The sequence below is a fragment of the Mercenaria mercenaria genome, chromosome 1 (assembly GCF_021730395.1).
Source record: "Mercenaria mercenaria strain notata chromosome 1, MADL_Memer_1, whole genome shotgun sequence".
Lineage (NCBI taxonomy): Eukaryota > Metazoa > Mollusca > Bivalvia > Venerida > Veneridae > Mercenaria > Mercenaria mercenaria.
Window position 1 is genome coordinate 101299212 of NC_069361.1, and position 25198 is coordinate 101324409.

A 25198-nucleotide genomic window follows, 5' to 3' on the forward strand; every position below is an offset into this window, starting at 1 on the left:
AACAAGTCACTAACCATGCTAACGGGTAGGTGGCATACTGTTCTGGATATAAGCCGATAATTTTTATGAAATGAAGACGACTGACAGTATCACTAAATGCAAACTTAATGTATTATGTGTTTTAAATATGTTCCTTTTCTTAAAATTAAAATATGAATAGAAATATGAGATGACAGAGTCCATTTATTGATTTAAATTAAATACCCAAATTATTCGGCGTTTGCCAGCTACCTTTCTTTTTGGAGTAATAAAGGGAAGCAATCGGTTTTTATGGTACCCAAAGGGAAATATTTGACGACAAGATTTTTGCAACTATCACACATATGATATTTTGTGTGTTTAGAAAAAAGTATATGGTACCATAGATTATATATTCTCTTTGAAGATGTTAGTTGATTTTTATTGTCAAGGGGTAAGAATTTATATTGTTGTTTTATTGATTACCGTAAGGCTTTTAATTCCGTTGATATACTTGCCTTATGGCAGAAACTGCTTAAGTATAATATTAATGGAAAATGTTTGAATATTGTGCATAATGTGTACGATAAAGCAAATCTGGAAATAAGCTTTCAGATTTTTTGTTAGTAATACTGGGGTACGTCAAGGTGAAAATCTTTCACCTGTATTGTTCTCGTAACGTTATTTTTTAATGACCTTACACAGTTTATATGTCCAACAAATATGGTGGTTTATATACACTTACTGATGATGTGAAACACCTACATTGTATTAAGTAACGAAGACTTGGAGGTGTGTTTTAGACTCTTTCTGCTCCTTTAAGCCGACGATACTGTCATTTTGGCGGAAAGTGCTGATGGATGAGCATCAGACTGCATTAAATGCAATGCTAAAATACTGCAACGTTTGTAATTTAAAAGTAAACTCTACTAAAACAAAGGCTGTAATATTTGCTAGGGGCAGGAATCGTCAGGAAAATACACCACAATTTTCTTTTAATAACGAAAACTTGGAATTAGTACATGAATTTTCATATCTGGTTATTCCATTTGTGGATGACGGTAAATTTGCTAAAAACGTCCTGTTGACCAAGCAAGGAAAGCTATGTTCTCCTTTGTCAAAAAAAAAATAGAAAGCTGTTACTTTCTGTTGATTGACAAATCTACTTGTTTAATACAATTATTGTTCCTATTCTTTGTTATGGCTCAGAAACTTGGGGTATAGAAAATCTAAAGATTATTGATCAGCTTCAGCTAAAATTTTAAAACTTATACATAATCTCAAGCAAAATACTCCTAATTATATGTTATATGGTGAACTTGGGATTACTCCAACATCTATGCAAATAAAAAGTAGAATTATTAACTACTGGTGTAAACTGTTGAACAGTAAAGACGATAAGATTTGTAATATTTTATAAACGACTATATACTCAGTATACGTTAAAGAAATATAAAACTGAATTACAATGGCTATCGTTTGTTAAGGATACTTTAAATGAACTTGGTTTATCAAATTATTAGATAAATCAGTCTGTACCCAGTCCGCTTAATTTCACGAAACTTGTTAACACTAGACTTCGAGATCAATTCATTCGAAGTTGGAATGGTGATGTTCAAACTTTAAGCAAATGTTTAAACTATCGTATATTTAAGTCAAAATGTGTATTTGAAGAATATTTTAACATACTGCCTTGGCAACTTTCTTCAGCTTTGCTAAAGTTTAGATGTATGAATCATAAGATTCCAATTGAGAAAGTTACGAGTATGTACTTTATGTAATGCAAACCAATTGGGTGATGAATTTCACTATCTCTTTTACTGTACCCATTTTGTAAATAGAAGACGTAAACCATATTATTATATGTATCCTAATACATTGAAATTTGAAGAACTTATGAACAGTAGAAACAAAACACTTTAAAAAAATCTTGCATTGTTTTGTAAAGAAATAATTATAACCTGCAAATAGTTTTGCTAATGTTCTATCATTAGTTTCTTCTTTAGAAATTTGTTAATGATGCATAATTTGTTGTTGTTTTTTTTTTCATTGGTCAAGTTGTGGCTATAGACAGGGATTTTGGACCATTGCTAATTGCCTTGGTCCGGAATCCTTGAATGTAGGAGAAAATATTATGATTACAATATAATTGTTACTCATTCTCCTGTTACTTTGTATAATTTGTTACATGTTCACATCTTATATTATTTTGTATTTTAAGATTCAAGATTCAAGATTCAAGATTCTTTATTAAGTAACGTAAACATATAAACGTTTCTTGTTACATGATACAATAATTTGTTAAATGTAACATACAAACATGACAAATATGTACAAGGACATGGAAAACTACATACAACAACATCTATATTATTTCTAGATATAAACATGTACATGAGGAAGGACTACGGACATCACATTTATTATCATATGAAAAGGAACAACAGTACGATATAATCCTAAGATTACATGCTATTATGGCTTATAATGATAAAAGTGGGGCATGTAAATGGTTGTTAGGGAAAATTGGCAGTAAATACATGTCTAATTATGACTATTTATTATACATTGTCTAATTGTAAATGCTTCATTTATAAACTTACATAGTTTAAATACAACTTCGTAATTTACAGACTGTATTAGTTCTAGAAATTTTACAACACTTGGTCTACAAACATAATGTCTACTAATATAACGTCTACGGATTTGGTCATACGCTGAACATATACAAATAAAATGGTACTCGTCTTCAAGATCACCAGAGTTGCATATCATACAATATCGTTGATTATGTTCAATTCTATCATTACCATAACGGCCAGTTTCAATACGTAGTTGGTGCGATGATAGTCTTAACTTTGTAAATGGTATTCGTAGCTTAAGTGGTATTTTATCCAATAAGATGTTTTAAACAATTAGTAAGTGCATAAACTTGGACTTCCAGATAATGTGGTAAACCATGCCTGCACAAACTGATCAATAAGTCTTTGCTTAAATAACGCTGGAAATGTATTAGCATTAACAATGTCAGGATTTATCCATACATTTGAAAAACCCTGTTATCTAACAACGATTTTACTTTAGTTGCCCAATTATTTTTGCCTCTTTGGCAGTCACTCAACATGGATTCATATAATTTGCTTACAATAACATTATCACAGTTAACAATCTTCAACCAGTATTTTATGATCTTACGTATCTACCAATATACAATGGGTATCGGCATAACTCGCCGTAGACAGCCATACTGCTAGTTGTCTGTTTAACATAGAGTAAAGACTTACAGAATTTCAAATGAATTCTCTCGATTTCTTTACTTTTACTGAAACCCCAAATTTCACTTGCATAATTCAATACAGAACAAACAAAGGCATCAAACAATTGACATAGTGTACTAGGTTTTAATTGCATACCACGTGTATTAACAAGCAATGTGTTTAGTGCTATTAAACCTTTTCCAGCTAATGTTTCCTGATTTAGAATAAAACTTCCAGTGTAACTGAATACAGTGCCAAGATTATTGAAATTATCTACAGTTTCTAATTGGACATTATTATAAGTCCATGTTTCGTCATTTTTAAGAGGGCCACGTTTTCTGAATACAACAATTTTACTCTTATCTGGATTTACTTCTAACCCCCAAGTATTACAATAATTATGAAGAAGATCAAGGCTATTCTGCAAGTCGGAGGTTTTTTTTACTTACAATCACCATGTCGTCTGCAAATAACATAAGTATAAAAGAAATTTCATCTAAACTTATACCAGAGTTAACATCGTCAAGGAGACATGTTCTTATGAACCTTGACAGTATTAAATTGCTGATCATATTAGAATATTTGATTAATCACATTTAACCGATTTGATATGACAAGACACTCATATATATCCTCTATTTTAATTCATTTTTTTTTGTGAGAAACATTTAATTTGAATTCTCTGGAAGTGAAGTTTTGACTTGATATTTTTTGTTTTAATAAACCACCGAGAGAGCTCCTTGAAAAGTACTATAATTTTAATTTCAGAGCGATACAGAATTTGAATCCATTGAATTGTTCAAAGAAACATTTCAGTAAGTATATAGTTCACATCGGCCTGGTATCAAATGTCACACGGCTTGGTATCAAATGTCACATCGGCCTGGTATCATGTCACATCGGGCCGACATCGGATGTGCAACACGGCTATGCATCATGTCGACGTTATATATAGAGACATTTAAACGATGTTCTGAAGACTCACTGCCAATATCGGCGAAAGGATCGTTGCAGATACTGTGCTTGGAATAGCTCTGTGTCTTAATGCACCCAATTCAAATAGTGCATGCCATCATGATACCTCCTTATTACCAAACAACAATTTATTCCAAATTCACTTCTTCTTTGAGACAACAAATGGGATATTCGTATTGTTTTTCGTTTGCATTAGTGTCTTCCAAACAAGCGGCCACACACTTTATTGACGCCAAAACGTACAATGACGTCGGCGTCCACTGCCAAATATATCATTTTATCTTTTTTTTTTTTTTCTCAAAATATATCCAATTTTACAGTACCAGTTGAATTTTATTTAGCTTGTGACATATAATGTCCACGTGTTCGCTAAAATTTTCCTTTATATGAATATATAGGGTATACTAGTATATCATTAAAAAGATTCCTAGAAAGTCTTGATAAATCTTACCAGCCGAAGCGTTATCCCAACGCACATTTCATAATGTAGTGCAATTCGCGACGCCTGATCTGTAGTTGGTAAATTTTAAATTGCTGCAGTTTTATTAATTCTTTATTTTCTTTCAGCGTGATGTGACATAAGATCACTATTTTGACAAACAGTTCGAGCCGCGAATTCAAATGCCGTTTCAGTAAATCCTGCAGTGAATCATAATATATTTTAACACTACTCTTTGGACCACACCTTTTTCAATGGGAAATGTTTGTAACATTCATTATGCAGAGAAGTCCTTTATTTACGACCATTTGCGTTTTGAATGACCACTGACTGATATGCACTGCGCAACTTTTTCTTATGATAGAAAATGAACATAAAACATGTATGTTTTTTCTTCAAATGTATCACAAATGTACGTCGGCCCTATTTTCCTATTAAACTATTAAACTATTTGTATTTGTTTTTTACCATTTTAACATTCTTTCACTTCAACTTTATGTACACTTTACATGATACATGTATTTATTTTTATTTTCACACTCGTACTATCTTTTGAGAACTTTTCCTGTGATAGTTATCCACTAATTTCATGACACTAACATTATAGACATCCGGTTTCGAGACGAATAACGTCAGTTCTAGCTGGGATGTTTTTGGGGGTTTTCTTGGCCTTAGATTGGCTAAAAACCGTAAGATTCAATGAAGATAAAAAGCTAATGTTTACAAATATATGATCTTAGTGAAATTCAAGCGATTCAGTGTGGAATATTTTACAAAGTGTTTAGCTAAATGTGTCACTTTAGAATGGTATTCGGCATTTCAGTTAAGAATATATAAAATATATAAAATAGAATATTTCTGGTGCATGACATGTTATGTTAATTATGTTACTGAAAATGCCATGTCTAAATTTCGGTGCATGTGGCAGGCAGGGTCATTTCTTATTATGGAAGCCTTCAGAAAAAGTGGTTGCAGTGCCTGACCAAAACAAGGCTTCCGGTAATTGTCTAAATAACGTAGACTTGTGTACAATTTAACCTGAATAAATGACCAATTGTGCTGACTTTTTAAATTAATTTTGAATCGAACAACAGTATTTTTCTTGGTGATAATTAAGAAGACATGGATTCGCAATAACATAAACGTAGGATGATAGTAAATATAAAATAAAAAATAAACTGTAAGCTAAATGGTATTACATGCAGAATGTTCAAAGTACATGTATTTAGTTTTGCCGGGCTTTTATTTTCGAAGGATCTAAACCATGATCATATAAATTGTTCGATATTATCTTGGTTAAATAACCAAATAAAGCACGACGATAACCAACATTAGCACCTGCTTGCAATAAAAAGATGACCGCTGCCTACAAAATCCCTAAAGCATAGCTAGGTGTCCTGTTACCATCCCCACAGAGACCTCGTACAGTTAAAGTATAGCGTGTAATTGATGTAACAGTAATAGGACCCTAACTGGACAGGTAACTGAACATTAAAATACTCATCAATAGTTAAAAAGTACTGAAACATTTTGATGGTTCAAGGTGGCATTCTTAAACACTTAGAATTTTGGTAAAGTGTTCATAACTATTGTTAGCTGCGCAAGGTAAAACTCGGAGTATTATTCATGATGCAATGAAAAGTTACTTTACAGATATACTTTGAGAAAAAAGGTTTGATCAAAACTTAAAATCTTGTGTTGTCTTCAAATTAAGTTAACGCTGTGTGTAATAATGTTGGAAAGTTAATGATGAAACTGCTTTCTACAATTTAAATTCTGTAGAAATTTTAATAACTTTAATTTAACTGTTGCTTTAAATCTGTTGTGAAACTTCTCTCCGACACTTTTTTTCTAAATTTGAAAAGAATTTATTTCAGGGCTTTGATAGGTTTTCTTTCAATTTTGCTTTTTGATAACAGTTTTTTTTCTTTTTAGGAGCAGTACGAGTCTGTCGCTCGTATCATTTCTAAAAGTGTTTAAGAGGTTCTATGGTATATGAAAATATAGGTTATTTTGAAGAGTATTTAACAACAATAACTTGCCATATAGGTTTCAGTCTTATATCAGAAATGGTTTTATAATAGAAAAGTATCTTATTCATCTGTTCGAATATATTCGATTCAAAATGGATCAATTTAATCTTGTCGCTATCATTCTTTTGAAGACTTTTGCTATTGCAGACAATCAAAAAGGGAAACTCACTCACATTTCATTGGTACTTAATATGGGTTATCTTAAATCTTTGTTTCAGACTACCTTTTCAAAATGACATGCGGGATTATTTTCGAACATGAAATTATGTATAAATGCTAAAAAAGGGAGTAACTCATCTTAAGACAAATTCTTAAAAAGACGAAGAAAATGAACAATTGCTATATTCACGGGCTTTCACTTTTTTGTTATTCAAAATACCATTGATACTTTTTACATCAGTATATGAATAGATGAAGATTTTAGCAGTGAGGGAAAGTGTATGATAGTAGGTTGGTCCAGCAAAAAGTTTTGAAAAGGTAGTTAGAAACCTTATTCACCTTACCTGAGTCCCTGCGACTTTTTTATTTCCAAAGTTTAAGAAAATGCTCTCTGGAAATATTTTTTTCCAGAAGTTCTCTTGGCAGCGCCATTTATCAGTGTCTCAAACAGAAACCAAAAAAGACTATTTATCTACTTTTCGCGATTGGGTAAAAGGTTGCAAAAATGTGTTTCGGTAAAGGGGGAATACTTTGAAGGTTTGTAATAACAATAATTTTGATAAAACGTAGAACTTAAGAAACAGAACTTTTGCAGGACCCTCGTAATGTACAAGATCTAGGTCAAGTTGTGATGACATAAAAATGATGCTGTTTTTTATAACAGTAACTCTTTCCATTCTTGTTTCAGAATTTTCATATGTTAGCATTGATGTTTTAAAAGGGAATAAATGCAAATGGTCATCTCTTTTGTTTTCTGTCTATGAAAACAAACCATTCACACATTTAAGTGAATTTTTTTTTCTCTGGGTGCTGTGAAAGTGACCAGTGGTATAAACTTACTGACATATATGATTTTTGCAATATATCCCAATAAATTACCAAACATAATGTGCAGAAGGGAGTAAACAATTGTAACGCTTTTAACTATAACAGCCCTGTTGAGTAAGCATTTCCAAATGTCCAAAATTAAAACATGGAGAATAAGAAGTACCAAGTTAATAAAGCAACCAATAATTTCACTTCAAGTCAATATGATGGTGAGAAAAATTAGATGTTGTTAAAAAGCTAAATGTTTTGAACTCTGGAAAAGCATTGCGATGAAATGTAGGCATAATGAGGGTAGGAAATATCAAACAGAAACAGGTTAGCTGAGAAATGCCAGATAGTTATGCCTTGATGTGGTGTTTATTATTGATAAAAAAATCATAAACTGACAGATCATGGGTTATGGAAACTGAGGACATTAATATAAACTTCTTATAAGTTGAACAGTATCCTAGGATAAAACTTGTTGCTGCTTTGTTTACAGTTAAAATTTCTACCTCTTCCTCTCAACCCAGACATATTGTGCCAGTCGTAATTGAGTTTATTATTGACAGAATTTCAAAATACTCTACCAGTCGCCTATAAGTTTCAAGTGAAATAAGCAACGGTTTACTTAGTTGATCAACATCTTGGTAGTAAACGTAAAAGAAAAGCTTGAATCTAAAAAGGCCATTCAGTTCCAAATTTTGAAAGTACTGACAATCATCTCATCTTTTGTAGACTAGCAGTCAATTTTGCACCAGTTCATATCATGTTGCTTAACTCGTTATTTTCCTTTTTGTTTCTTTTAGCTTCTTGTTATATTTTATACAAGGGATGAAGCAGACATGTATGCCAAATAAAGTACTGATTTGATGCAGATATTAGTAAATGTCGTGATTTTGTATTTTTGTAATTGTAGGAATAAAGTTACTGATGTTATGGCTTTCCTGAGCACGGAAATTTATTTTATTATTGATTTATTTTAGTTAACAAAGTTTGATTTTTTATCATTTCTGCAGAAGTTTACCTTTACATCTTGTTAAAGGTTGCAATGTTCAGCTTTATTCATGCATAAACATTTTCTTGTGATACTGAACTTACAAAGTTCAAATAACGATACTTAAACTTATTATTCCATGAAAGTTAAGTTGCAGTCTTTTATTTATTAACATGTTTTACACTTGAAGATATAAAAAAGGATGACGGGTCTTAGTTTGACGATGAGTGTGCAACAGGTTTTGTTGATATCAGATTTGAGTCATGGTTTTTTCCTTCAATATTTTTCGGTTCTAGGTCACCTTGTAGTGAATACATTTGAAATGGAAAATGATATTTGAGCCGTGCCGTGGGAAAACCAACATAGTGGGTGTGCGACCAGCATGGATCCAGACCAGCCTGCGCATCCGCGCAGTCTGGTCAGGATCCATGCTGTTCGCTAACAGTTTCTCTAATTCCAATAGGCTTTAAAAGCGAACAGCATGGAGCCTGACCAGACTGCGCGGATGCACAGGCTGGTCTGGATCCATGCTGGTCGCACACCCACTATGTTGGTTTTCCCATGGCACGGCTCATTCATAGTCTCCAATGCCATTTAATCACACGAATATCTTATGAGCAACTGTAGACCATATCACTGTCCATTTGTTTAAAATACCTGACTGAACTTGCGGCACAAATAAGATAATGTTCTTTTATGTAATCCTATTGAAGTATGGCAAGCACCTTACTTGCTCTCCATGTTTACACGAAACTGCCAGCCAAAGACAGTATCATCATTTCAATAATTTGTTAGGTCAATAGAAGCCAACAAAGTTGTAACCTATAAATAGCATTTTCTTGATGTCCTTTTTGGAGTGTGTATGGTACATGTAACAGTTTGATTTTGAGATTTTAGGCCCAATATGGAGACAAAATTTGTATTGTTTTAATGTGAAAATTTAAATCACAATAACTTTCTACGCTAAACATGGATATTCTATCACACTAACCTACAAAAACATTATTTAACAAAAACAAACCTTTAATTGTTGTAAAGATAAGATTGTGAGCTGTTTATTTTAATCAGGTAGAGTCTACTTATATGCCAAAAAGTAAATATGTTGCTGTGTTATAAAATTGAAAAGTTATTTCATAATTTACTAGATATTCTGAATAGTATTCAAAATAAGTTGCACACAGGCGGACACTAGGATAGAACCACCAAACGTTTCCTATCCGAAACTGGTAAACTCGCAGCCTACAACCATGCCACGAAAAACAGACTTGCCAACCTGACTGAGACAAAATGGCATTCGATGAGCTGTACCAGAAGTGTTTAAGAGGCTCATATCTAGTTGATGATCGTCTTTTTATTTTTCCAACAATATATAAACTGATAAACTGCTAGACCAATCTTTGAACAGTCATCACAACCATTAAAGAAAGTATAAAATTCTGGCAGATGCGAATGTAAGCTTGATGGCATCATTTTCATATAATATGCTTGAAATGCATATGTGGCGAGATACCTATGTTGATTTGATTTAGTAGTCACATACCTTAAGATTCGTACCTAAAATATTCGCACCACGTTTTCGACCCACCGATGAGTCGTCATAATTCAGTAGACTTAATTAAGTAAACATTAATCTTTCATGAATACATAGAAGAGAGAAAGTTCTATCTACTACTACTATAAAACCAATATTAAAGCGTTAATAATGGAAAATATACAAAGATTAGTCAAATTACGCACTTAGATGATCATTGTACTAAGGAGCTTGATTTTGTCATTATCATTGAGCGCTCATTAATTACAGTTGGGAAAAAGGTTATAAATACCAGGGCAGCATCACGAAGTGATCAGAATCTGCCAAGCTACCGACTGAATAACATCGCTGAAAAATAAATAATATAATAAATTGCCAAATACTATCGGGTTCTTGACCTCCTATCATAGTCTGGGTTCTTACTCAGAACATTGCGTTCCGTTTAAGTTCCACGACGATAGGAACTCGACATCTGGTGGTATTTAGGTAAAATCTTAATGTATGGTATTCACCTCAGGCATAGTTTGTTGTGAATCGCCATACTACAAGAGATCCCATCCGCTAATTTTGAGTGCTCGTCATCAGTTAAATTGAGATAGATTGATTAGCATTAATTATTTTATATTTCCCCAATCATTTTAAGAATCATTTGTTTTCCAATCATTCGGCAAGGAAGCCCATAGGAAAATTATATTATATTTAATATACTGAGCTAGACCGTGCACGCTACACATATATACCACTGTCAGCATTGAGCGTCTCGTGAACTGTCAAATGTCATATAGGCCTCACACAGTTGAAAATAGTGAAAAAAGTAATCGGTTGACAGGTATTTTTGTCCAGCTCTGCAAGTAATACTTGAAACTGAGTACAGAATGCAAGTGGCCATTTGGCTCTATCATTTCTCCTTACATTTTAAGGCCAGTTGGAGATATGGCTAATTTGGGCTGAAATGTCATGTATTTTCGCGGGCTGAAATTGTCTTTCAGGTGGCTTGTGGATTTAAAAATCTATGCTTTGTATGAAGTTTACTATGTATTTTATTTCTTCTTCAAGTAAGATGTAAACCGGTATCTTTTTATTTTCAGGTCTGCATCTCGTAAGATATCGGAAGCCGTCTGACTTGGCCACATCGCTCGGAAGTCCGAAGTACTAGAAAAAACCGCTATCTGCTACCTTTGTGGATCGGATACCTTAAATACGTAATTATGTCCCTTTTATTGTGTACCGCCGTTTGTACGGTAAAATGATAAACAACCGGTCGACTGTCAAAATCGATTTCTTACACCTGTGATAAACTAGTGTCCGATCACGAATAACAGGCTTACCACAAACAAGGTAAGTGAAATATTTCAGTTTTCTCGTTATCTTTATTTTAAAAGTTTATAGTGCAACAACGTGTTTCAAATTGATCGTTCTTCCAAATCTGGGTCATAAGATAAACCAGGTTGAATACAGTATGCTAACATTCTTTTATACTCTAAGGGGAATTCACTTAATTTACTTTTTATTTATAATCGTGATGTGTGAACATGTGGGACATGGTCCAGTTTCTTTCGCTTAGTTCTGTTTCAGAACCCTTTTAACAGTGTTTAAGTAATATTTTAGAGTTGTCATTTGGCTTATTGTGATGAGGATATTTTCTGTACGGGACAGCGACATCAAAAGTTATCACGCTGTCCCGAAACTAGTGTAAATAATAGGACATTTGGGGACAGCGGAACTTTTGACTGTCGCTGCCCCGTCAAGAGAGTTAACAACTGTGAAATTAGTATCAGACCATAAAATAAGTCATCCCGATAAGTCAAATGAGTAAGGCTATCCCGAAACGTCCTATTGGACTAACGTACATGTACCTTTGAATGTTTTAAGTATTGTTATAGATCTATATAACAACACGGACATAGATAAAAAAAAAAAGTAGGCCACATAATAGCCACATTCATAGAACATTTACCCTGATGTGTAGATATGTGTCCTTGTCCCTAAAAGGGGTTGGACGATAATAACCTTACTCGTTCGGCATTATCGGGACGAAGGCCCAGATCCAGGGCCGGACCGAGGGGGCCCTTGCCCCCGCCTCATGTTGGCTGAGAAGTGACCTATACTCATCAAAGTTGCACCAAACTATTTTAGCAAAGGAATAACATTTTCTCAAAATTCAGACCCAAAACGCACCAGAGGCCACTATTTCATACTTTCCAGGGAGATAACCACCTGACCCCACTAAAATGAGGGAAATACAGTACCTCAAAATTTAGACAGAAACAATGCATTAGAGGCCAGCATTTCATACAGGTCTGTATATTAGAAACTTTCAGGGAGGAGACCCCACTCTTACCCCAAATACGGAGGCCCTGCTCCCGTACCTACCCCCTGTCGGCGTTGTGCACCTCGCCGGTGACGCCTTTGTTCTAAACTGGTGCCCCCTCCTCCAATCAAATATTTCTGGATCCGGGCCTGTGACAGTTTATTTTATTATGATCTGATATTTTATCGTTGCCATTCCGACTAAATTTTGAATGGTAACTAAAAGAATCATAAAACAAGCTATCCCAATAAGCCGAATGAGAAGACTAAAAACATACATAATGAAACTAAACAAACAACTAGGAAACAAAGAAATAGAGATACAAAATAAGTGTCGTACAGACAGATAAACCTGAATTCAATTATGTTGTATATATTCTGATCAACATTTTGTTGTTTTAATTAAATACTTTGAAATATTATAAAATTTGTAACTGATTTTTGTTCACCAGGCGAAAAATGCATATAATATTTTAAATTAACTGACAATTACCTATAGACCTATGGAGACAATTGAACTGGACCAGACTGTTGCCAGATTTGTTTACTTAATGTTTTATATCATAGTGTATGAAGTACTAGGTCCTCTTGTAGATAAAGTGTCAAGATTTGCCGAAAAGACCAGTCACTGACTTAAACAGTGTCATTACTAAATAGATTATGCTCTGTCTTTACATGTGGCTATAAGGTCGTGACAAGTTCAATGTTGAATTAGCCTGATTGAGAATGTTCAAGATAATTATTCTATATGCTTTTTTTTTCAAATCAACCAGTTGGCTAGGAACACTGAGCAGTTTAAAAAAATCATCATTTAATAGGCAATGATGCTTGAAATGAAACTACAAGCTGCAGGTCGTCCTATGCGTTATCTTTTTAGTTCAGACGGACCGAGTTCCAGTAGCCGCTGTATAATAACGCATTTTACTCAAAAATAAACTCGTGGCAGTGTTTGTTTGAATGTGAAGATATTAGACATCTACACAGAAATGCATAAGTTCAAGAAATAGGCAGCAAGGTCAAAAGAAATAATGGAAGACAGTGTGGCACCGTCTCAAGTAATGGTAACAGAAGGCACGGTATATAAGAACAATACACACATGTATTCAAAGCATTTGCAGAATGCAGAAAGCAAGACGAGACTAGTGTCTTTTAACCTTAAAGGGTTGAATTTATGAAGTCACTTAAGAGATAACTTGTTATCTGTGCTATTGAGAAAGACAGTTACACTGTCTTCTTTTATTATATTCAGATTTAATTGTTATTTGCAGAAGTTAAAAAATTAAAAATGTCGGGAATACCCGTGGAAAGTGGGGTTACCAACGAAAGTTATCCAGAATTGTTTGATGAACGAGCTATGCTGCCGCAGAGCAAGAAGAAAAAACCGGGTCAACAGCCAGATAATAAAATACGTGAATATTTTGAAAAGGTGGGTTATGTTCAATTTGTCACGTAGTAGATTAATGTTTGTCATCATGAATATTGTAAAAAATACTGACCTCTTATTTTGATGATTTATATATTAAATTGTCAAAAAGTAGCTTATAATTTTACACGTACTTTTAACCTTCTGTTTGATGACGCGATTAGATGTTTTGAAAACAAGGAAAGAGCATATTGTCGGTTCATTTACTAAATGTTTTATTATGTGTTTATCATGACTTTAGTATACACTTAACAGTTCTGTTTGCTAGTTCCTTAACGTTCCTTAACGTTCCATGAATCGACAGGCGACAATTAAGCCATCTTATAATTCGATGCATTTTACTACCACACCCAATTTTTGCAATAAGTAATATCAAAACAAAATCAAATTATGAAAACATACAATAACGACATTAGTGTCAGACCTTTCGTGTATCAGTAGGCTGCTCGCGGACACGTTGAAAAGCTTCGTATACATACTCCAGTTTGATGTAGAAAGTATATCTTGCATTGGAAAATAACAAAATAACTAAAGTTCCGTATTAAATGCAAATGATAATTCTATTATCCCCCGACGAAAGTTTTGGCGTTGTCCGTCCGTTCGTCCGTCTTTTCCGTCCGGAGCCATATCTAGGAAATGGTTGGGAATATTTATTTAAAACTTCATATACATGTTCACCACTATGAGTTCTTGCGGCCCGTCAAGTTTCAGTCAGATTGCCCAAGTAACACCAGAGTTATGGCCCTTAGAAGTTTCTAGTGTTAACTATATAGGGTACTATAAATATGGCAATTTCTGCATCATAACTTTTGATATATTTGACCTAGAACTATGAAACTTAAACAGAATTTAGATCACCATAATGTGGTTGTGTACACACAATTTCGTTCGGATTTATTGTAAATTAAGAGTTATTGCCCTTTAATTGTATAAAAATCCACATATTTGTACATAACAAACTTACCATTTGGTAGAATTTCATTAAATTTCTTTCATTCTTTTCCATGAACATTTATGGTAAACATGTGAAGTTGTGTACCCACACCTGGTCACCCCCTTACCTTGATTACACCCCTCCCGATCCCCTGACCCCCCCCATAAAAAAAAAAAAAAAAAAAAAAAAAAAAAAAAAAAAAAAAATTATTCCTTATTTTAGATTTTTTTCAAACAAACTTCATATACATGTTCAGCACTATGAGGTTATGGGGCCCATCAAGTTACAGACAGATTGCCCAAGTAACACCAGAGTTATGGCCCTTAGAAGTTTCTAGTGTTAACTATATAGGGTACTATAGATCTATAGATATGGCAATTTCTGCATCATAACTTTTGATATATTTGACCTTGAACTATGAAACTTTAACAGAATTTAGAGCACAATAATGCGGTTGTGCACACACAATTTCGTACGGATTTCTTCTGTAACTTCAGAGTTATTGCCCTTTAATTGTTTAAAAATCCACATATTTGTACATAACAAACTTACCATTTGGCAGAATTTCATTAAATTTCTTTCATTCTTTTCTGTGAACATTTATTATAAACATGTGAGGTTGCGCACCCACACCTGGTCACCCACTTGCCTTGGTCACACCCCCCCCCCCCCCCCCCCCCCCCCAAAAAAAAAATAATTTTTTTTTTTCATTTCGTATTTTAGATATTTTTCAAACCTTCCATGATTATTTATCAATATGCAGGTTGTACCCATTCCCCCACCTCACTCCTCCACCCAGTCATGCCCACCACTGATCATGCATCCTCTGCCCCCCCCCCCCCCCCCCCAACTTCACCCTTTTACCCTTTTTTTCATTTTTAATTTTCCATCAATATTTATAATCAACATGTGAAATTTTGTTTCCTCTCCCGTTCCCCCGCATCCCCACCCCCTAAAAAATTAATATATACATATATCTATATAGATATATATATTTCCATTCGTTTTTTTTAAATGTTCAAACCTTCAACATGTCTCTTAAGGACATCTGTTCTTTTAAGTTCAAATGAACTTGTTAAACAGCAACACCTGGTGCCAAACCACTCAAAGACAATATTTTGTTCCAGTTAAACTACAAGCTCACATTTCAATTATCTGCATTTAATTTTAAAAGCTAAGCTTATTACAGTAAGCATATCCCATTCAAAATAAATTCTTTTGTCAGGATCAAAGTATCATACATTTATTATGTACTCTTTAATTAAACATTTGTTTTCTGTTAAATTGATTTTGACTAATGAAATTATTTGCTTCTTTTTAACATCCTTAACTTTTTGCCGGATATATTTTTTTGCCATTCCTCACCACAAATCCTTTCGGCGGGGGATACCAATTCATCGAATTTGCTTGTTTACCATTAGTTTCTTTGAATGAGTTATCCTGTACCACGTACGAAATATTTTGACCTGTACGGGATTTAATCGCAGAAGTTTTGTCGGTAGAATTTGTCCACGTGTCACTTTCTAAAATGCTGATAGAAACAAACAAATGATGGCGAATCTATTAAACTTATGTCTTATTATCTTTTATTACGTATTTTTAATTTTTTTCTAGAATGGTAATGTTGCTGTAATTTTGACATGCTATGAACAACTGATCTTTTAATATGGTATAAATTTTCAAAATTGTTGATCAATTTATTCAAAAGATATTTGGCAAACAAACTATATGTTGCGTGGGAAGGTTTTTTATGTGTATACAATCTTTATTGCAGGGGTATCTTGTTATTCCAGACTTCTTCACTAAAGAAGAACTGGACGAGTGTCGCAAAACAACCGAGGAGCTAGTCGATAATCTGGCAAAAAAGTTGTTTGAAGCTGGTAAAATTAAAGGTAAGGTAAACATGTTGTTGTATATGTTTTGCTATGATGAAATTTGAAAACTTATGTTTGCATTGAATCATTTTTACGAGAAATATTGTTTTTATTTCAGATTCATACGAAAAATATGGTTTGTTTCAACGACTGATCAAAATTGAGGAAGATTTTCCTGGTGCAAACGTTATTTTACACAAGGTTCCAAATATGCCTATGGTAGGTTATTATTTCATATTGAATAAGACTGTCCAGATTTTCCTGGTGCAAACGTTATTTTACACAAGGTTCCAAATATGCCTATGGTAGGTAATTATTTCATATTGAATAAGACTGTCCGTGTAAGTGCTTTTGTTGTTTTTGATACAATTGATTAATATAATACCAGGGAAAAACCACCAGATGCCCCTGAGCGTGGCTCGCTAATTCATGATAAATTCTGAAAAACAATACTGCACCGTTTTGGGAAGACCATCGGAACTAGAACAACAGAACAGTTTTTAATTTTTAAAGTAATTCTAAATCTATATGTTGTTTTTGTGAAATACGAATATCATACAAAATCTTTCAGATGTTAGATCACCAATTAATCAAATTCTTTTGAATCAATTTAAGTAAGTTATGTAATGGCTGGCACTGAACACGAACAGTGAACCGTTTTTGTGGTAGTTAACTAAACCTGCAGAAGATTATATAAATCTTCGATAAGTGAATATCAAAATTATTGCATACAATTTTTTTCATTAGTCTAAAGATCTACTAGACAGATTAAGTTTTATTTTATGGTGGAAATGTTGCGGTCTTTCAGGGTTATAGGAAGCTTTGGGCAAATGAACGCCTGTTGAATCTGGTTGAACAAATTATAGGACCAGATATTGCGGGAAATCCCGTGTGGAATCTTCGCACTAAAACACCCCAAAACGAGGCGACAACTGTTCCCTGGCACCAAGGTATGTATATAGACCAGCAATAGGCGGAAGATTTGGGATTAAGAATAGAGCTTTGAAATATTTTCATATCGCTACCGGCTAACATAGTCATGTTGAAATATAATGTATTTTCCTTATTATGTATTGTTTCATTGTGCCTAGACTCTGGCTATCTGGATAACAAGTCATATAAGATGCTAGTTCCTACTGCATGGGTGCCATTACTGGATGCAAATGAGGCGAATGGATGTCTGCAGGTAAGAACATCACTGACATTAACTGAAGTTGGCAATATCTCACTTTGTAAGATAATGAGAAAGTGTTTTGTGATATCCAATGGCCACTTTCACTAAAATATTTTATCTTCAGATATTTACTTGAAATGTATAAATTCCTCATCAAATGTATTTAAATTTACTTTATATATAAATTGAGTCTGCATATAGAGCTTCATTCATAATCTAATGTCATTCATCAACAGTTCATTGTTAAAAACAGCCAGTTTTTTACTGGAAGTACACATTCATTCTGTGTTTAACTCTACATGTACAGAGTGTGTACTATTTTAAACATTTTGCATAGTACTGTAAGTACACATAAACTTGTTAATTTTATGTTACAAAAACATATGAAGTAATTGTTCATGTTTTTAAATATGAATTTTGGATCTAATATACCTTTAAGTTATAAATGTGAAACAAACGTTCTTTATGTAAAAGCATAGGTACTGATTCCCCTTTTACATTGAGAACCTGAAATTACTTCTAGGCTAAGTGAAGTTCACGCATAAACGACAAATATCTATAACACCAAATACTTGTGTTAAACTTTAATACCTATGCATCATTCTAATTAGTTAATTGAAGTTATTGAAAATAAACAATTCTCGTTGGTCAGTTTTTATACATACTTGATCTGTGCGGTGCAATAAACAGTAACTAAAGATAAAACGTTCTCGCAAGTGAAAAAATCTCTTTTTGCAGACTGAAGCTTATGTTATTTCTCTCCATTTATTTTGATAACCCTACTACTAACAGTTTGCGGAGAGAGGGCATAGGTCAGGGCATGTAGCGTTGCACAAATGTTGCTGGGGTGGCACGTGGTATGTTGAACTGGACGAGGAGGAAATGAAATCTAAACTAGGTTGACTTTTTACTGTAATTAGCATCTTCACTTGTACGTGCTTTTTTACTGGTTTTATCCCGGATTGTCCTGGATGATAAACGCATCCGCTTCCTCTGTACATTATTTTGAAATCGAATACAATGTCATAGAATAACTGAATATCAAGTTGTTCAAAAATAAAGAAGTTTTGTCCATTGTATCCTTACAAGTCTGTATTTGATATTGGGGAAAAGTTCAGATCAGCTTTCGTCGCCTTGATATAGAATTCAGCTTAAGTGTCTTTATGAAGGAGTTTGCTTTGGTACATGTATCACCTTTTATGAAAATTGTCGTGAAGCCTGGCCCTGCAGCCGGACACATCTGTTTTAACCTATTTCAGAAGGTTGCCTTTATCGGAACATAAAAGCTGCGGTATGTCAGCCAAATCTAATATGGCATACGTTTAGTAATATAATGATCAGATGGTGACCAGTGCCACTTTTCTTTAAGGTGTGAATCCTGACAACGACATTAGAACCTGTCCTATACCATACGGTGGCCTTGTATTGTTCAGCAATCTCATACCGCATCGAAGGTAATGTACTGTGACGAAGTCACATGTTACATAACTACCCTCACTATCAGTATATCATTATTCCGTTGTATTCAACTGATATTGCTGTATGTGACACTTAATTGTATCAAACGTAGCAGAACATATTGAAACTATGTATTTTACTTAACGTCATAGAAACCGCGAATTCATTTTAGTTTACTAAAAGTCCTGACCTAAAACGAAATCAGATAAAATCGAGGGCAATAAAGTGTATTTTTATATATTCTAAACCAAAAACATTTTTCATACATTTCTTGAACCTTAAATATTGTAGTTTACCAAATATTTCGAATGATGTTCGTTGGAGTCTCGATCTGCGATGGCAGCGTCCCAATGATCCAGACGGCCTCTGGGGTCTGAAGAAGCCTGTTTTGATGAGAACAAGGGACAATCTGAATATGGAAATAGATTGGACAGAATTCGATGCCGTTGATCGCCATTCTAAACAGAAGGAGTCTGTTGCCGATGTAAGATTGAATCATTGGCAAATAAATAAGGCATGATTAGTATAGAAAAGTATTGAAACTGATAAGTCAATGCTGAAGTACATTCCGTACACTTGCTTTTTCAAGATTTAAATCTCGCTTAACCCTAATTTACTAGCACCATTATCGCCCAAGTTCAAGGTGGTGGTGATAGTTAATATGCATCGTCAATACTAGTCACTGATCCGTTCATTATGCTACTGTTCAGCAATACCGAGATCTAAATATTTGTGGCATTGGTCAGATTTTTCGGCGACGCCGTCTAAATTCGTTTTCGTTACCTATGCCACGTGACTTCAGTTTGCAAATCAAACTGCTTGATAACGCATTATAGATAATTTATCAAAATGGAAGATTTATGCAACACTCTGCCTGATTGGACGAGAGTGTCAATTTCTTTCACTCTGTTGATTGTGCTACGCTGAGTGAAATGTAGACAAAGTGTTTATCCTAAACGACGCTGTTCACAGTTTTAAAGCTAACTTTGGCTCGGTATATTTAGCAAGAATATTGATATATCTCAAAATGATAAGTAAGTTTAATAAATATGATAAAGACCTGTTCAAATACCAACATATATCAAATTAAAGAAAGAGCTGAATACGGTCTGCGTATCACTTGAATAAGGGTGTGATGAGTCTTTTATGTAGAGAAGTGCTTTTTAAAAGATTTTCCTTGTTACAATTGTCGTCTGTATATGAAAAGGTTTCTTGCTTTTGTGACTTATTCAGATTGCATATTAAAATGAGTACTTGTTTGCTTTGATATATTTGTTATAAATTATTTAACTGATTTATTATATATGAATATTTTTCTTTAGTATGGTATGCAAATGTTGAACTCAGTTGAAATCTGTTTCATTATATATATGCTATATAATGACTGAATCTCATTACACAGAAATGAAGGTACGCAGCATACAGTTTATCTATGTAATATGACTACGGTCAACCTTTGCTTATGAAACAGAAATACTGAAATAATTACAATTGTATGTTTTGCTTGACCTTCACTTTTTTTATGGTGTGACGTCATTGTCCAAAGATTCATGAATAGCGAATATGCATTTGTTAAAGTGGGATCAGTTGGCCTATTTTAGGAAATAAATGAAAATAATAAATAAAAAAATCCTTTAATTGATTTTTTCTCATGTATTCTAATCAAACTTGATTTGTAGCATCTTTATTAGGCCCGCAGCCAACTTTGTTCAGCTGGGACATTTGACCCCTTTTAGAGGCTGCTAGAGCTAAAACTAGAAATGCCTTTGACTTCATCTCAGTGTTGTAATATTTTCTGGTTTTTCTGGATCATTCGGTGCTAGGGGGCGTGGGCAGTGTTGCATTTTCCATTACTGCTCATGAACAGACTCAATCAAACCGAGTCTGCAATTTTCACTGTTTGCCTTGTTTTCGGTGCTTCCGAGGGATCTACTTTCCAGATTTTATTTATACAGCGTCTCATGAACAGCTTGGTGGATCTTTGTCATACTTGGTCTGGAGCATCATTATAAGGTCCTCTTCCAAATTTCTTTGTATAGGAACTTGGGGACCAGTATAGCTAAAAGTAGATATGCCTTTCTTCGCATTAACCACTAGAATGTAATGGATTTTTATCAAACTCTATGTGTAACAATATCGTAAGGTCTCCTGCTATTTTGTTACAAATGGGGATAGGGACCAATTTAGCTAAAAATATAAACACGTTTAATGACCTCTTCTCATGAACCGCTTCATGAATCTTCATCAAACTACTGCTGTAATTATTCGTCTAAGGATAAACGAAACAAAATTGCAACCCTACGAAACCTTTGCGAAAAATTAAAAGAGAACCATTAAATTGTTAAAGTGCGGTGTTTAGTTTTGCAATTTGAAAAATGTTAGATGAAAGATGAATGTTAGATGAAAAATTCATAAACTTCTTTCCTTATTACAATTCGCCGACTATCATTTTTAAAGATATTTCTTGTTAACACTATCCACATTCACTTCAATGACAGTCATAAATAAACAAGACTCTTGGGGAAATTAATAAAACGATATTATACCATTTTTGGCAGGAATCTTGATTTCGTATCGGATACTTCTCTTCAACAATTCTCTCTCCTAAATCGTTCATAGATCTAGTCTGATTTAGCGTCAATGTCTTGGATCTTCTAACAGATTTTATTTTGTAACTGCAATCCATGTCGAAACACATATAGTATAGTACATCACCTATAGAAAATAACAGGCTCTTCGGGCTTATTGCGATATTGGATTCAAAGTAACAAACAACACCTCAGTATCAAGCAAAATTAAATCTATAGGAAGATCCGTTGGAAGTATAGAACGCAACCAAGCAAAATTATAGCACACTCGGTTTGATTGAATCTTTCGTCAGAGGAAATGAAATGCGCAACACGTTTGACGCATTCTAGCACCGGCATAAACGGATTTTTATTGTGCAAAATAGTGAATGGACGACATGATCATATACATGTTCAAAACATACAGTAACACTGAGATAAGAGCTGGGAAAATTAACAGCCGCCAGAGGCATGATAGTTTAAATCTAGAACATAGACCGCACTCAAGCAGGAAAATAGTAGACACGATTCCTGAGAAGTATTAAAAGTTGCAAGATCCTTCACACCGACCCCTGTTGTATATATGCACCTTTAGTTAAGAAGTAATATATCTCATCAGTGATTTGTCGCTGAATAAATCACTGTTTGGAGTTCAGATGCGAAGGAATTATATATAATGCTACGCATCTGAATGACAAACAGTGATTTATTCAAGAGCAAATCACTAAATGAGATATATTATTGCGATTCTAACACGTTATCAAGGACTTCAAAGTACACCCTTGTCGGCATGCATTAAATATTTGCCCGTTTTCAATCGGGTTCTTTTCCAGCGCGCAGCTACGCCGCTTGACGCAATGACGTAATAGTTGTGACGTCAGAACAGTGAATTGTTGTTTAATAATTCACTGTTCCTAGCCTTCTTTGTTTAATAGGAAAATGAATCGGATCGTGTTAGAATGTGTGTTTTAACATAACATGTATTCTTTCTGTTCAATTTTAGAATCCTGCACCTGGCGAAGACCCAGAATTTGACACAACCTTACCCGGTCCGTGGATGAAGAAATGGGAAATAGTTCACATGAATAAACACACTGACAGACACATGAAAGACGAAGAAAGGACAAGCGCATAAAAGATGTACTGAATTTTACCTTATCGTGCTTTTAAATTCACTTCTGTGGCGTATTCGCGGGAACGAAGTTGCGCTTTTTAGTATCATGAAACTTTACTTTTAATTGAATTCGCACACCTTAAATGTAGGTGAAATGTTTTACCACAGTATTATGTTGATTGAAATAAATATACCAATTCTGTAGAATAAATTAAATTTACCAATTATGACTGCGTTATTGTTTTTATTAGATAACAGTCTTGTAAGTAAGTGGTTAGGACACTTAGGAACGCCGTAGCATGTAAGAAGCGAAGGTAACTTAAATCCTTCATAATGTAGTTAGCCAGCAAATAGTGATCTATTGAACATTTATAAAATGGCAATCGAAGCGCCATTGGAAATGTAAGTTCTGTAACGGTTTAGTAAACACAAATTTAGATAGAATAGCGTTCAGTGGTCGCTAACATATTTGCAGTACTGCGATACTTCGTTCGCCTGACAAAGATTAAGAATAGCCACGTCTCAGGAACTTCGCCAAACAAAGGGGGTGGGTGGCCGAGTGGTTAAGTTCACTGATTTAGAATCACTGGCCCCTCACCGATATGGGTCCGAGCCTGGCTTGGGGTTTTGAATTCTTCGTGTGAGAAAGCCATCCAATTGGCCTACGGAAGGTCGATGGTTGGTACTCACCCGTGATGAAACGATGAACGGAGGGGCACCTGGGATCTTTCTCTAGCGTCAAAAGCAGGAGTCACCATATAATCTACACTTGTGTGGGTGTGCTGTTAAACCCAACAACTCTATAAAGACGAAACTATACATCACTTTTTATACAGGCGTTTACGTAATGAATATGATGACAAAAGATGACCAAAAAAACAACAACAAAGGAGCACAGCAAGACACCTCCTTGTTATGACTGAAATGGGAGTTTAAACCTACTGATTGTACATAAACCTTTACTCTTAATTCCAGTCATGTTACACATTAACCGGACAGCGCAAATGGCAGTTGTTCCGCCTACCCATGAAATGGTAACAAAAGGCACGATATGATAAGCACAGAATTGTTCATGTCAATTTATATATTTTATTAAAAGAAACCCTAATGAACCATAATTATACTCGTGTATGCAATGCCTTTGCAGAAAGTAAAGGAACAAGAAAACGCCAGTGGAAACTCGACAAAAAGTCAAGAAAAATATCATAACAGCTCAATCGCACTGGCTTTTGAAAACTACCCAGGTACCCGTCTATGGGAGGGACACCTGGGGTTTTCTCCCACCATCAAAAGCTGGGAAAGTCGCCATATGATCTATATTGTATCAGTGTAACTTTAAACTAAACAAAAAGAAATATCTAGAACTTCAGATTATTACTGGTTTCGAACATTCGGGTAAAAAAAATGCCATACAGACAGCATGAGGTATTGTTAAATAAAGTAAGTCGTGTTTTATCCATTAAAGAATCATTTACTACTGCTCTACAAATAATGATAATAAACTGTATAACGCTTAATCTTCGATTAGAGTTCATTTCCTTCTCGGTGGCGAAGTAGTGGGTAGTAGCGTAGTTGTAGACAGACAGTTAAAATCATCTCCGTGAAGAAGTTTACCATCGTCATCGCAGAAAACGACCCAACACCAGTTTCCATCACGCCCCTTTTCAATCATTGTACCAGGAAAGTGGTGGTTGTTGTTATAGAAGCATCCTGGGGGTGTTGTTGGCCGATTTGGGGGTGTTGGTGGCCAATCTGCAATATTATAAAAGTTGAATTATGCGATTGGGCGGTTGTTAGATATTTCAATGCATTACCATATCAAATAAATCCGTCAAGGGACTAGGTATGTCGCTATCTACGAGTACATTTAGTTCTACAGGACTTGAATTTTTATGCCCCCGAAGGGAGGCATATAGTTTTTGAACCGTCTGTCGGTCTGTCAGTCTGTCGGTCTGTCCGCAATTTTCGTGTCCGGTCCATGTCTTTGTCATCGATGGATGGATTTTCAAATAACTTGGCATGAATGTGTAACACAGTAAGACGACGTGCAGTGCGCAAGACCCAGGTCCGTAGCTCAAAGGTCAAGGTCACACTTAGACGTTAAAGGATAGTGCATTGATGGGCGTGTCCGGTCCATATCTTTGTCATCGATGGATGGATTTTCAAATAACTTGGCATGAATGTGTAC

General features: G+C 34.4%; 2 protein-coding genes across 5 annotated transcripts in view; one reads left to right on the top strand and one right to left on the bottom strand.

Moving 5' to 3' along the window:
- The window catches only part of LOC123563949 (lysosomal-trafficking regulator-like), a 132002-nt gene extending 131764 nt beyond the window's left edge, over positions 1–238 (bottom strand). For all 3 annotated transcript variants that reach the window (XR_008366313.1, XM_053518799.1, XM_053518789.1), the window contains exon 1: positions 205–238. The gene's annotated coding sequence lies outside the window, so the exon portion shown is untranslated. The remainder of the gene's footprint in view (positions 1–204) is intronic.
- An 11006-nt stretch (positions 239–11244) lies between these two features.
- LOC123528727 (uncharacterized) lies at positions 11245–23240 on the top strand. Of its 2 annotated transcripts, none has more exons than XM_053518814.1 (10): positions 11245–11358; positions 13735–13892; positions 16598–16715; positions 16816–16916; positions 17506–17647; positions 17789–17883; positions 18664–18769; positions 19241–19325; positions 19621–19813; positions 22900–23240. In XM_053518814.1, exons 2-10 carry the CDS (start codon positions 13752–13754, stop codon positions 23029–23031), a joined length of 1113 nt encoding a protein of 370 aa, XP_053374789.1. In that variant the 5' UTR covers positions 11245–11358; positions 13735–13751; the 3' UTR covers positions 23032–23240. The 2 variants fall into 2 exon arrangements, with proteins under 2 accessions (XP_053374789.1, XP_045164629.1); XM_045308694.2 differs by having other exon boundaries at positions 11357–11494.
- The last annotated feature ends 1958 nt before the right edge of the window (positions 23241–25198 follow it).

Bases quoted from the DNA above. Each gene is read 5' to 3' on its own strand.
- LOC123528727 (XM_053518814.1), top strand. From the start codon at position 13,752: ATGTCGGGAATACCCGTGGAAAGTGGGGTTACCAACGAAAGTTATCCA. The intron at 17,884-18,663 runs GTAAGAACATCA...TACTACTAACAG, and splicing joins AGGCGAATGGATGTCTGCAG to TTTGCGGAGAGAGGGCATAG. The intron at 19,814-22,899 runs GTAAGATTGAAT...GTTCAATTTTAG, and splicing joins AGAAGGAGTCTGTTGCCGAT to AATCCTGCACCTGGCGAAGA.